We start from the raw sequence: 12519 nt of genomic DNA on the forward strand, positions 1-12519 counted from the left end.
GAGCAAAGAAGCCTTCCGAACACCACCAGGCCGAGTCAGATCCCCAAGAGCTTGGCCAACGGCCACCCTAGCATTCTGTCCCAGATCAAGCCGAGGCCTCAGGAGGCCCGAGCACACGGCGCAGCTTGGATGTTCATCAAGGAGCTGCCAGCGACACGGATCTCACGCGGCAGACGGGCTGAGAAGCGCCCTCCCCACCCCCCACCCCCACCAACGCCATGCTTACCTCCTCAAAGTCGTCCAGCTCCTCCAGCCGGGTGCGAACCTTCTCCGACATGGCGGACGCGGCGGTCCCAGCTTTGCCTAGGCAGAACGGATGTGTGTCACACAGGTGGCTTTTCTCTTACGCCAGGACCGCGGGACGTCCGGCCCGTGGGCCATAAATGGCCCGCAAAATCATCTGGTCTGCAGCTCGAGCTTCGGTACATCTACAGCAGGTGAAGTCTGAACTTGACCACTTTGTATGGCTCACGGACGATGTTCTAAGTCTCCAATAACCCTTGGCGGAGAAAAGGGCCCCAGCCCGTCTTACACCAACACCCCCGATGGAAGGCACCTTTCACTCTGCACTGCCCCACGAGTAAAGAAGCCAGGACATGATTTCATTCCAGAAAAATCCACGATCAGAAAAGCACAGGTTCAAGTCCTTCATCACGGGACCCAAGTTCCATCAGAATCACTTGCCACTCGGATGGTACCCCCTGCAACACGGAGGGCCGGCCTGGGAAAGGCCAACCTCTGGCCATGACAAACTCTAGACTGTGTCACCTGTCTACCCCCCGCCAAGAAAGGATGCTTAAAATCCACCTTCTCCATCGTGTCCCAAAAACAAAAGGCCCTCTGCGGCTCACGCGTGCAGAGTAGAACTGCTGTGTCCTTCCACTGACAAAACACCATCTCACTGTCTGCCGGGGCTGCCAAGCCAGCTCCCAGAGCAGGCCGGCTGGCCGCCCACTCTCCCGGCATCCGTCAGCACAGCGCTCGCCTGTAGCGCAGGTGAAGGGACTCCAGGCCTCGGGACAGCCCCAGGGCAAGCTGATGTGGCCAGCTGGCTGCTGCCCTCTCACCATCCGCTCCCCATCTGAAGGGGCTTCCACTCTATTCTGGGGTCCCTATGGCTTGCCTCCCCTCTGCTACTCCCTACCAAACCCACTACTAGGAACTGACGTTTGTTCTTGAACACGCCGATCATAAGCTCCTGGGTGGACTCCCAGGCGAGTCTGTGACCAGCTGACAACACGCTGAGGGTTGGGACTCCAGGGCTGAGCTGGGCCAGCGGGACGCAGGGGGACGTTTGGACCATGGCACCCACGCTCAAATATAGCAAGTCATGCAAAAGCACCCCATAAAGTGACTGGATCATGTTACATCCCCACAGGCAGGGTACAAGAGTCCTGCTGCTCCACGCTCTCTCCAACACTTGGAATGGCCAGCACGTGGGTACGTGAGGGTAACAGAGTGGGCAACTGTGTAAGGTCTGGGAGTCAGTTACGCCCCAAACAAAGCTGCTTTTTGACTTCCTCTGTGCTGTCCAGAGCCACAGAGAAGGGAGGAGAGCAGCAGCTGCCTTACCAGCAACAGGCACAATTCCTCTAGAGGAATTCTGGGGCTGGCACTGTGGTGCCGATTATGCCACAGCCGCCAGTGCCGGCATCCCATCATGCAGTGTTGGCTTCAGTCCCAGCTGCTCCACTTCCAATCTAGCTCCCTGCTGATGTGCCTGGGAAGGCAACAGAAGATGGCCCAAGTACTCAGGCTCCTGTACCCATGTGAGAGTCCTGGATGGAGTTCTGGGCTCCTGGCTTCGACCAGGCCATGGCAGCCAAGTGGGAAGTGAACCAGCAGATCAAAGATCTTTGTCCCTCCCTCTGTCACTCTGCCTTTCAAATTAATGAAAATAGATGCATAAATAAATCTTTACAAGAATAATTCTGGGGGCCAGTGCTGTGGCATAGTGGGTAGGGCCGCCGCCTGCAGTGTTGGCATCCCAGCACTGGTTCGAGTCCCAGATGCTCCACTTCCAACCTAGCTCTCTGCCATAACCTGAGAAAGCACCAGAAATTGGCCCAAGTGCTTGGGGCCCTGCACCTGCATGGGAGACCTGGAAGAAGCTCCTGGCTTCTGGCTTTGGATCAGCTCAGCTCTGGCTGTTGCAGCCATTTGGGGAGTGAACCAGCAGATGGAACACCTCTCCTCTCTCTGCGTAACCTTGCCTTTCAAATATATAAAATAAATCTTTAAAAAAAAAAAAAAAAAAGGAGGCTCACACCCCCTATCAGAGGGCCTGGGTTTGAATCTCACCCCTACTTCTGATCCAGCTTCCTGCTAACGCGCCTCCCGGGAGGCAGCCAATGAGGCTGAGTACTTGAGGTCCTGGCACGCATATGAGTAGACCCAGGAGGAGTTTGACTCCTGGCATTGGCCTGCCCAGACCCCAGGCACTTGGGGACTGAACGAGCAGATGGAGAATCTCTCTCTCGGCCTTTCAAATGAATAAAAGATTTTCAAATAAGTAAAATCAAACAGTAAGCTTATGTTTTACTCCTAGTAACCTCTTTGGTCTTTTTTTTTTTTCCCATGCTCTAATCCTCTAGTTTGTTATATTTATTTATTTATTTGACAGGTAGATATATATAGATAGTGAGAGAGAGAGAGACACAGAGAAAGGTCTTCCTTCTGTTGGTTCACCCCCCAAATGGCTGCTACAGCCGGCGCTGTGCCAATCCGAAGCCAGGAGCCAGGTGCTTCCTCCTGGTCTCCCATGCGGGTGCAGGGGCCCAAGCACTTGGGCCATCCTCCACTGCCTTCCCGGATCACAGCAGAGAGCTGGACTGGAAGAGGAGCGACCGGGACTAGAAGCTGACACCCATATGGGTTGCTGGCGGCGCAGGTGGAGGGTTAACCAAGTGAGCCACAGCGCTGGCCCCATGTTTGTTATATTTTAGTTCTGTGTCTTTAAAGTCTAGACAACTTTCAACCAAACAGTAGGATTGCACAACACATTTTATAAAATTACATCAAATGTAAAGGCAGAATTTTCACATCAAAAACAGAAAAAACTCATCTTACCTTTTTCAGACCCCATAAACAGATTCTGCAGAGACATAAAAATTCATTAATATTGTTAATCTAAAGCAATCCTATAGTCATCATCTTCCTAAAAACTATCACTTATCCAACTGAAGACGGAAATCCACATTATGAAAGGGAAACACGGGTCACTATAGAAACCCAGATTCCAGTTTCTACTCGGTCTCGGGTCCTCCCAGGGGGCCTGTGAGCCCAGCGCCAGCGCCCGCAGAGGGCTACCACTGAACCAGCTCTCGCTTGCTCTCAAGTCACCGTCTCTCGCCCTCTACGCCGCTGCCACTTGGGGCTGATCGAGTCTCTTCTGGGGGGCCCTGGACTGCGCACAGTAGGCCGTTCTGGGGCCTGCACCCCATCAGATGCCAGCAACACCCTCTCCCCTGTTGCGACGACCACAGATGCCTGCAGAGCCCTGGGAGGCGCATGTACTCCGGCCGACAATCACTGCTCGGACACGCTCAGGAACGCCACGAGAGAACTGCTCCGTGGTCCAGCAGCTCTGGCTGGCATTGTGCTCAACAAGGAGCCACTCTGGAGCCAACAGGGAAGGGAGAGCCCTCCCCGGAGTCTGTGAGCTCAGCTCCCTCCCTACTCACAGCCCCCACGCTGGGAAGGGCACTTGGTCACATTTCTCGGCTTCCCCCGCACGTGTGGGAGACACGTGACCGGAGGTACCGAGGGAGGCTCCGCAAGTCTGCCTAACCAGGAAGGCAAACACCCTTCTTTCTTTTTGCTCCTCTGCTCCACCGATCTGGACACCAGGCGACACTGGGTTCAGCAGCGCAGCAAGATGGAAAGAGCCGGAACCCTGGCAGCCTTGGAGGTGCCACACCAGCCCCGGTCTGTCCCCCTCCTTCTCAGGGGAGGGAGAGATGCACATCACTCCTGTCTACGTCACAGCAAGGTGGGAACTGGATTTGGCTTCTGAGCTCATGCCACTTAAACTCCAAAGCCTAAGTTAACAGTACTCTTCGGGTGGAAGCAATCAGATAAGGGTGTGGAGCAGGTTGGGGGGGGGGGTTGTGCCCCAGAAGGTGTTCTGGCCAGGGGGTTGGGTATGCCCCTCACTCTGCCTGCTGGTTCATCACAGGACCCTGTCTCCACCCATACTCCATGCCCCACCCTGGGCCGCCCACCTCCAGGACATGAGCTAAGGAAGCCCCTCCCGTCCCAGGTTAGCTTCTCGAAGGGGTTCCGTTACCTAACAAAAAGCTGACTCAGACCAGTGGCCAGGGAGGCTTATGAGCAACTGAGTAGGGTTCTGGGTGCACCTGCTCTCAGCGCTCCCGGGCCTGGCTTTCCGTGAACAACGTGCTCAGGGGAAGGCGAACCTTGAGCCCCACCCAGGACCCCCGCGTGTGTGCCACTGTGTCACGGAGTGGCCACGCAAAGAAGCACGGGGCAGCTGCCCCACACCTGGAGGCGCTCTCCTTGTTCCGCACCGCAGCCACCCCAGGACGGGACTGGAACATGGCAGCTCTGTCTCCACGCCGTGCCACAGCCCCAACCGGACAAACCCATCAGCATGTTTTCCCCCAAGGAACGCTGGCGTCAGACAGGAAGCTCGCAGAGCGACAAGGACTTGGGGCGGGGGGGCGAGGGGAGACTTGGGGGCCCAAGCCGCGGTCCGTGGGACTCACGATGGACAGCTTTTCCGTGGTCGTGTACCGGGCCAGGATGTCTCCCCGCTTGTTGGCCCAGGGCTCAAAATCCGATCCCACGACGGCGTTGTCGTCTCTGTCACGCCTCTTCCTGGCGCCATCCTAAAGAGAGGCAAGACGGGGTCTTCAGCAGCAGCGTCACTGGGCCAGAGGCTCCAACCTTGTCCTGTGCATTGAACCCCCTTGGTCCCTGGCCAAGCACTGTGCGTAGCAGTCATTAAACACACAAGAGTAAAAAAAAAAAAAAAAAAAAAAATGTTAAGCACAAGGCAAACCGTCCTACTGGGGAATAAAGTAGATCTGTCAAAAGGCTTATAGTGACAAAAAAAATTTTTTTTCAGGTCATTGCACCACAAATGGCCAATTAAGAAAAAAATAAAAAGCTCCCCATCATTGAGAATCACATGAAGGCCAATGGAAAAACAGCACTTTTCAACTACCAGGGTGGCAGTGCTATGGTGGCTGCTCACAGCCAGCTCGGCAACAGACAGGACACCCAACACTGCTGGCGGCAGGACGATGAGATGGTGGCCTACCAAACCCCAAACACCCAGTGCCCGTGCCCAGTCAGGTGCCACCGGTAGGAAGCGGTCCTGCAGAAATCCGTACACGTGTGCACCAAGTCACACGTATGGTCGAGGGACACAGGGCGTCACCATTCACCATAGCCAATACCAGAACCCACCCACGTGGACATCAGGGGTCAAAGCCTAGGGTTACAAGGCAGCCACGCCGAGCACCGAGGCTGTTCTATGTGTACTCACACAGAAGGTTCTCTGGGACACAGGGTCACGGTAACAACACAGCACAGGGTGTTGGATGCAAGTCGACACCTACGTCTCACACCAGAGCGCCTGGGTTTGATCCCTCACCCTGGGTTCGGATTCCAGTTTTAGGCCAATGCAGACCCTGGGAGGTGGCAATTGATGGCCCAAGTGACTGGTACCCTGCCTCCATGTGCGAGATCTGGATTGTGTTCCTGGCTCCCCGCTCTAGCAGAGCCCTAGGGGGAGTGAACCAGCAGGTGAGAGCTTGATTGCTCTCTCAAAAGACAAGAAAAAATATTTCAAAAGTAAATTTCAGGAGCCGGCGCTGTCAAGTAGTGAGTTAAGCTGTCGGTTACACAGCCAGCATTCCACATCAGACTGCTGGTACAAACCCCGAATCCTGAATCCCAGCTGCTCCACTTTCCATCCAGCTCTCTGCTACTGCACCTGGGAAGGCAGTGGAGGATGGCCCAAGTACCTTGGGGGTCCCAGCCACCCACATGGGAGACCTGGATGGAGTTTCTGGCTCCTGGCTTCAGCCTGGCCCAGTCCTGGTTATTGTGGGCTTTTGGGGAGTGAACCAGAGGATGGAAGATCTCTCTCCCTCTCTGCTGTTCTTAAGAAAAAAAAAAAAAAATGGGGCCAGTGCTGTGGCATAGCGGGTAAAGCCACCACCTGCAGCGCTGGCATTCCCATATGGGCGCCGGTTTGAGTCCTGGCTGCTCCTCTTCCAATTCAGCTCTCTGCTGTGGCCTGGGAAAGCAGTGTAGTAAGCAGGCGCTGCTGCTGCCGTCACCACTGCCACACACACACGTGTGGACGTGCTCACAAATGGTCACCACAGGGATCTGCCAAAGTGACAAGGGAACGCCGTGGACGCTGCCAGCCCTGGGCTCCAGGGATACAGAACGCAATCAGGGCTCCCCTCTGCAGGACTCTGTCAGCAGCGCTCGACTCTTACAATAACCGTCAGCGAATTACGTCGGGAATTACGTAAGAACAGAGAATGATAAAAACAAGGAAATGAAAAGATTTTTAGGAGCTTTCAAAAAGGGTGGGCATTTGGCCCAGAAGTTAAGCTGTGGGTCAGGGATGCCCACGTCCGAGTACCGGAGTCCCACACCCGGCTCCAGCTCCCCGCTAATGCAGACCTGGGGCGGCGGTGACAGCGCAAGTGCTCGGGTTCCGGGGCTGCACCCCAGCTGCTGGCCATGGCCCCAAGGCGGGGACAGTTGGGGAGTGAGCCAATAGATGGGAGTTTGCGTTTTCTCTCTCTCTTCCCCCCTCTCCCTTTCCCCCCTGCAGACCCCACCGCCCAGCCCCTACAGGAGCACCACAGGCCGGGGCCTTACTGTGGCTGCTGCCGTGGCTGTGGGGTCGGCGGTGGCCGCAAACATGGAGAGGGGGTCGGTGCCATCGAGCACGCTGCTCAGCGGGTCCACCACCGAGCTGGAGGAGGAGGAGGACGTGGAAGAAGTGCTTCCCTTCCTGCTCACTTTCTTCGTCTTCGACTCTGTGACCTGTGGGGAACGTTTGCCGAGGTCAAGCGCGGTCCCCCAGACCCTTCCCCAGTGCAACCCTCGAGTGGGCTCTTTCCTCCCCGTTGGGTGTCACAGCCCACGGTCAGCGGCACAGCGAGTTATCGACGACCTGCATGGAGGCTGACTTTGCTGTCACAAACTGACGTGGCTCAGACTCAGGCTGTCGAGGCCGGGAAGACAGGCGGATAAGGCTAACAGGTGTGGAGAAAATCCAACACGCACAGCAGGTTAAGCTGCCACATGCAACACCCACATCCCACAGCCACGCGCCCATTTGCATCCCGGCTGCTGCTCTTCCAACCCAGCTTCCTGCTGCTGTGGCTGGGAACGCAGAAGATGGCCAAGTGCTTGGGCCCCTGCCACCCACGTGCAAGACTCAGATGGAGTGGCTGGTTCTTGGCTTCAGCCTGGCCCTGACCTGGCTATTGCAGTCATTTGGGGAGTGAACCAGGGGATGGAAGATCTCCCCCGACCTGCATCACTATGCCTTTCAAATAAAATTTAAAATCTTTAAAGAAACAAAATCCAGCATTTCGAGAACCTCTTGGCAAACTCACGGTGATGGGCTTCAGTGGGTGGTACTCCCCGAAGTCCAGCGGCACAGCCTCCAGCCGGCAGGACGCCAGCTCAGCTTTGTAGTCCCGATTCCTGGAGTGCCTGGGAAGCCGGGCAGAGGAACGGGTTAGGCGACAGGAACCTCCTGCCGAGACTTCGATGCTGGAGAGGTTCAGAGCAGAATGTTCCTACCAAGGCCACTAAGAAACCCTGAAGCGGGGTGGGCACCCAGCACAGCGGTTAAACGCTGCTTGGGACACCCACAACCCATCACCGAATGCCAGGGTTCAAGTCCCAGCTCCGCTTTGGAGCCCAGCTTTCTGCTGGTTAGTACCCTGGGGGGGTAGCAGGTGATGGATCAAGTACTGGGGTCCCTGCCACCCCATGGGATACCCGGATTGAGTTGCTAGCTCCTGGCTTTGGCCTGGCCCAACCCTGGCTGTTATGGGCATCTGGGGTGCAGAAGAGCAGATGAGAGGGGGCTAGCACTGTGGCATAGCAAGCTAAGCCTCTACCTGCAGAGCCAGCATCCCACACAGGCACCCATTTGTGTCCCAGCTGCTCCTCTTCTGATCCAGATCCCTGCTATGGCCTGGGAAGGCAACCAAAGATGGCCCAACTCCTTTGGCCCCTGAAGCCATGTGGGAGACCCAGATGAAGCTCTTGACTTTGGTCTGGTCCAAGCCTGGCCATCATGGCCATTTGGGGAGTGAACCAGTGGATACAAGATCTGTCTATAACTCTGCCTTTCAAATAAATCTTAAAAAAAAAAAGGAGGGAGTTTTTATTTTTAATACTGCTGTTGTAAATAACTTAAAAAATAAGAAAACATTTTCCCTTCCTGCGAGCCCTTGTGAAGCCACTGTATTCCCACTTTCTATCATTTTTTGTTATTTTTCTCCAATGTGCTCTCTGCTCTGTGCCACTTCCTACAGTTGGGGAAGTTAAAGCATTTTCTTCTAGTCCTGGGTCTGTGGCTAACAGCTAATAGCGACCTCTACTGGACACTTTCTCAAAATCCCGGATTTTTTTTTTCTTTTTCTTGCTGCCACCACAGCTAATAGAGTTGGTAAAAAAAATTCTCCCGAGTGCCAACCTCCACCAGTGCAAAGGGCCAGTCTGGTCCCCTGGCAGCTGCCACAGAGTTGCAGCAAAACTCTCCATACCTCCCCTGGAGGCTGGGGCTAACCCTCGACTACTCCAAGTGTGAAACTCGGACCACCAGTGATGGCACCACACGGGGAGGGCTGAAACAGCCCAGACACAGAGCCAGCATCTGCAGCTTAACAAGACCTCCAGGTGGTTTAAAGGCACATTAAGGCCAACGACTCCTTATTTTTCAGTGATTTACCTCTGATTGTACACAAACAGAAATCCCTTGGCAATTTACCAAATCAATGTCCTTATCCTGGAAATACTAAATGCTTTTTTGCCAGCTTTTAATTCTCAAGTAATTTTTTGATTACCGACTGCATCTGACTACACACTTCCCTCAATGCTATTTTTTAAAAAATTTAAAATTGGGGTTGGCATTGTGGCATAGCACGTAAAGCTGCCACCTGCAACACCTGCATCCCATATGGGTTCGAGTCCCAGCTGCTCCACTTCAGATCCAGCTCTCTGCTGTGGCCTGGGAAAGCAGAAGATGGCCCAAGTCCTTGGGCCCCTGCACCCATGTGGGAGACCTGGAGGAAGCTCCTGGCTTCAGATTGACACAGCTCTGGCTGTTTGCGGTCAACTGAACAGTAAACCAGTGGATGGAAGACCTCTATGTCTCTCCTTCTCCGTAACTCTTTCAAATAAATAATCTTTAAAAAAATTAATATTTGAGCCGGCGCCACAGCTCAATAGGCTAATCCTCCGCCTGCAGTGCTGGCACCCCGGGTTCTAGTCCCGGTTGCTCCTCTTCCAGTCCAGCTCTCTGCTGTGGCCAGGGAGTGCAGTGGAGGATGGCCCAGGTCCTTGGGCCCTGCACCCCATGGGAAACCAGGAGAAGCACCTGGCCCCTAGCTTCGGATCAGCGTGGTGCGCCGGCCGCCACCACAGCTATTGGGGAGTGAACCAACGGCAAAAGGAAGACCTTTCTCTCTGTCTCTCACTCTCACTGTCCACTCTGCCTGTCCAAAAAATAATAATAATAATAATAATAATATTTGAAAGGCATAGTAACAAAGAGATCAATCTCCCATCTGCACTCCCCAAATGCCCGCAGCAGCCGGGAAGGAGCCAGGCTGAAGCCAGGAACCAGCAACTCCATCTGGCTCTCCCACGTGGGTGGGAGGAACCCAGCAGCGGTCACCTGCAGCCTCTCAGAGTGCGCATTAGTGGGAGGCTGGGAGCCAAATCAGAGCCAGGATTGGAACCCAGGTGAGACACAGTGGAACCCAGGTGGTGAAGAGGCTTCCATGAAATGTTGCAAGGTGAAACGTTTATAATCATTGTAAATAGAGCGGCAGAAACACCTTTCTCCCCTGGGGTCCTCCTTGGTGTCCCCACTCACTCACAGAGGGTACTGAGCGCCTGCATCACAGTACTCACAGTCGGTACTGAGCGCCTGCATCACAGTACTCACAGACGGTACTGAGCGCCTGCAATCACAGTACTCACACCTGGTACTGAGCACCTGCAATCACAGTACTCACACCTGGTACTGAGCGCCTGCATCACAGTACTCACACCCGGTACTGAGCATCTGCAATCACAGCTCAGTCTAGCCGGGAAACAGATGACCAGCACCGTCACACAAACTCCAGACATCGAAAGGGATTTTGACACCGCAGCAATTCAGGCAGCATTTCCCTGGGTGTTCTGTCTGCAGTGTCGAAGATGCACGGAGAAGGCGGACGTTTCCCCGGGAGAGCAAAGTGAGGGCGCGGAGGTGCCCACTGCTGTGGCGAGGGCGGGCAGCCGTCCCCCAACACGAGCCCCAGCATCGCCCCGCGCGCCCACGGCGGAGGGCTGCAGCCCCCGCACCGCACACCGCCCGCGACCGCAAGACGGCCTCCCTGAGCGGCGGGCTCGGCCTCCGGGACCCGGCTCGGGCGCCGTCCCCCCGCGAAGCCGCCCCCGAGCCGTCCGGGCCAGGGCGGACGCGGGGCGGCCACGGGTCCCGCCTTCCCCGGAACCGGGAGCCCGGCGCGCAGAACTCGGGTTTGCTTTAGGGGATGAACGGACAGGGGGGCTCGGCCGGCTCGGGGCCTGGGCAGATCACGAACCCCTCGGCGCGGGTTCAGGCTGCTCCCCGAAATCGCGGGAGATTCCGGGGCCCGAGAGCTCGCGGGGTGCCGTGGGAGACCGTGCACAACCCGCACAGACAGAGAGACCCGGGCAGGACCAGGCGCAGCCCCTGCCCGAGGCCCACCCGCCGCTCCTTCCTTACCAGGGAAAGGCAGACATCTTGCCGATCACATGACCACCCGCCTCCGGGCCGCCAGCCCCGCGTTTCTCTTTTAAAACCGCGCCACGCCCCGCCTGGCCCCAGAGATCCCGTGGCCGGCACCGCCCCCCGAGCGGGGCCCGCCCACCGGCGCCATGATGGTGAGGGGCAAGGGCCTCCGCCGGCGCCATGATGGTGAAGGGCAAGGGCCTCCGCCGGCGCCCTGATGACGAGGGGCGGGGCTTGGCGCAGCTGCGCCCTCTAGAGGAGAAGAAACCCAAAGGGGCGGAGCCGAGCCGCTAAGCGAGACCTGCGCTGGGACGAGGGAGGGTCTCGGGGTTCCTCTCGCACGCTGCCTTAGGGCAAATCGGCTGTGGGGGTGGTAACCCACGCCCCAGCTCTAGGCCAGCACCGACGATTGGGCGTGCAAGGGCTGTCCCAGACAAATACGATGAACGGAACTGGGAGCTTGGAGCTCGCATTTCACCCATCTGTTGCACGGCCGCATGTTTCTGTGCAGGTGTAGGTCCGTTTGGGGGGGACAATGTGTGTGCGCTGTGGGTAGAGCCGCTGCCTGCAGTGACGGCATCCCGTATCAGCGCCGGTTCGAGTCCCGGCTGCTTCACTGCCGATCCAGCTCTCTGCTATGGCCTGGGAAAGCAGCAGATGGCCCAAGGCCTTGGGCCCCTGCACCCATGTTGGAGACCTGGAGGAAGCTCCTGGCTTCCAATCGATTCAGCTCCAGCCTTGCGGCCACTTGGGGAAAGAACCAGCGGATGGAAGATTGCCTCTGCCTCTCTGTAACTAAATATATGTGCCCCAGGGTTTCTCTTCCTGCAAAAAAAAAAACAAAAAACAAAACAAAAAAACAGAAACAGCCACCCTTCAAGCAATGCTGTGTGCGTAACTTCGTGTCTTCTCTGCAAACTTCTTTTTTAAAAGAAAGATTCATTTTATTTATTTGAAAGAGTTACAGAGAGGTAGAGACACAGAGAGAGGTCTCCCATCTGCTGGTTCACTCCCCAGATGGCCGCAACGATGGAGCTGCGCGATCCGAAGCCAGGAGCCAGGAGCCTCCTCCAGGTCTCCCACGTGGGTGCAGGGGCCATCTTCTACTGCTTTCCCAGGCCATAGCAGAGAGCTGGATCAAAAGTGGAGCAGGCGGGACTCGAACCGGCACCCATATGGGATGCAGGCGCTTCAGGCCGGGGCTTTAACCTTCTGCGTCACAGCGCTGGGCCCTGCAAACCTCTGGAATAAACACCTCTGCCGGCCCATCGGAGACACGTGACTGGCTCCCGTGCCAGGCCGCCCAAGCTGGGAAGCAGAGGCCGGATGAACCCGACAACCCCATCGGACCCATGACTTTCCCGGAGGCGGTGGGAAAGCCAGGTCCCTCTGCGGAGGGCTCCTTTTCTGCAGGCCCTGTCCCAGGGCCAGCACCCAGCACCCAGCAGAAGCCGGGTTTCAGGCAGGCAAGAGCACGCACTGTGCCTTTTCTCTCCGTGGCGACAAACGGTGCCCTGTCTCAG

The 12519-nt window shown here is 56.4% G+C and overlaps 1 protein-coding gene across 2 annotated transcripts in view; it reads right to left on the minus strand.

The window, feature by feature from the left end:
• The window catches only part of VPS35L (VPS35 endosomal protein sorting factor like), a 102230-nt gene extending 91160 nt beyond the window's left edge, over nucleotides 1–11070 (minus strand). For both annotated transcript variants that reach the window (XM_062179780.1, XM_062179781.1), the window contains exons 1-6: nucleotides 10991–11070; nucleotides 7614–7713; nucleotides 6868–7035; nucleotides 4728–4850; nucleotides 3070–3094; nucleotides 227–303 (exon numbers count right to left, since the gene is read on the minus strand). In XM_062179780.1, the coding sequence (XP_062035764.1) occupies nucleotides 227–303; nucleotides 3070–3094; nucleotides 4728–4850; nucleotides 6868–7035; nucleotides 7614–7713; nucleotides 10991–11007 (510 nt within the window). In that variant the 5' untranslated portion in view covers nucleotides 11008–11070. The remainder of the gene's footprint in view (nucleotides 1–226; nucleotides 304–3069; nucleotides 3095–4727; nucleotides 4851–6867; nucleotides 7036–7613; nucleotides 7714–10990) is intronic.
• Between the last annotated feature and the right edge of the window lie 1449 nt (nucleotides 11071–12519).

Source organism: Lepus europaeus, chromosome 21 (genome assembly GCF_033115175.1).
Source record: "Lepus europaeus isolate LE1 chromosome 21, mLepTim1.pri, whole genome shotgun sequence".
In the NCBI taxonomy this organism is placed as follows: Eukaryota; Metazoa; Chordata; class Mammalia; order Lagomorpha; family Leporidae; genus Lepus; species Lepus europaeus.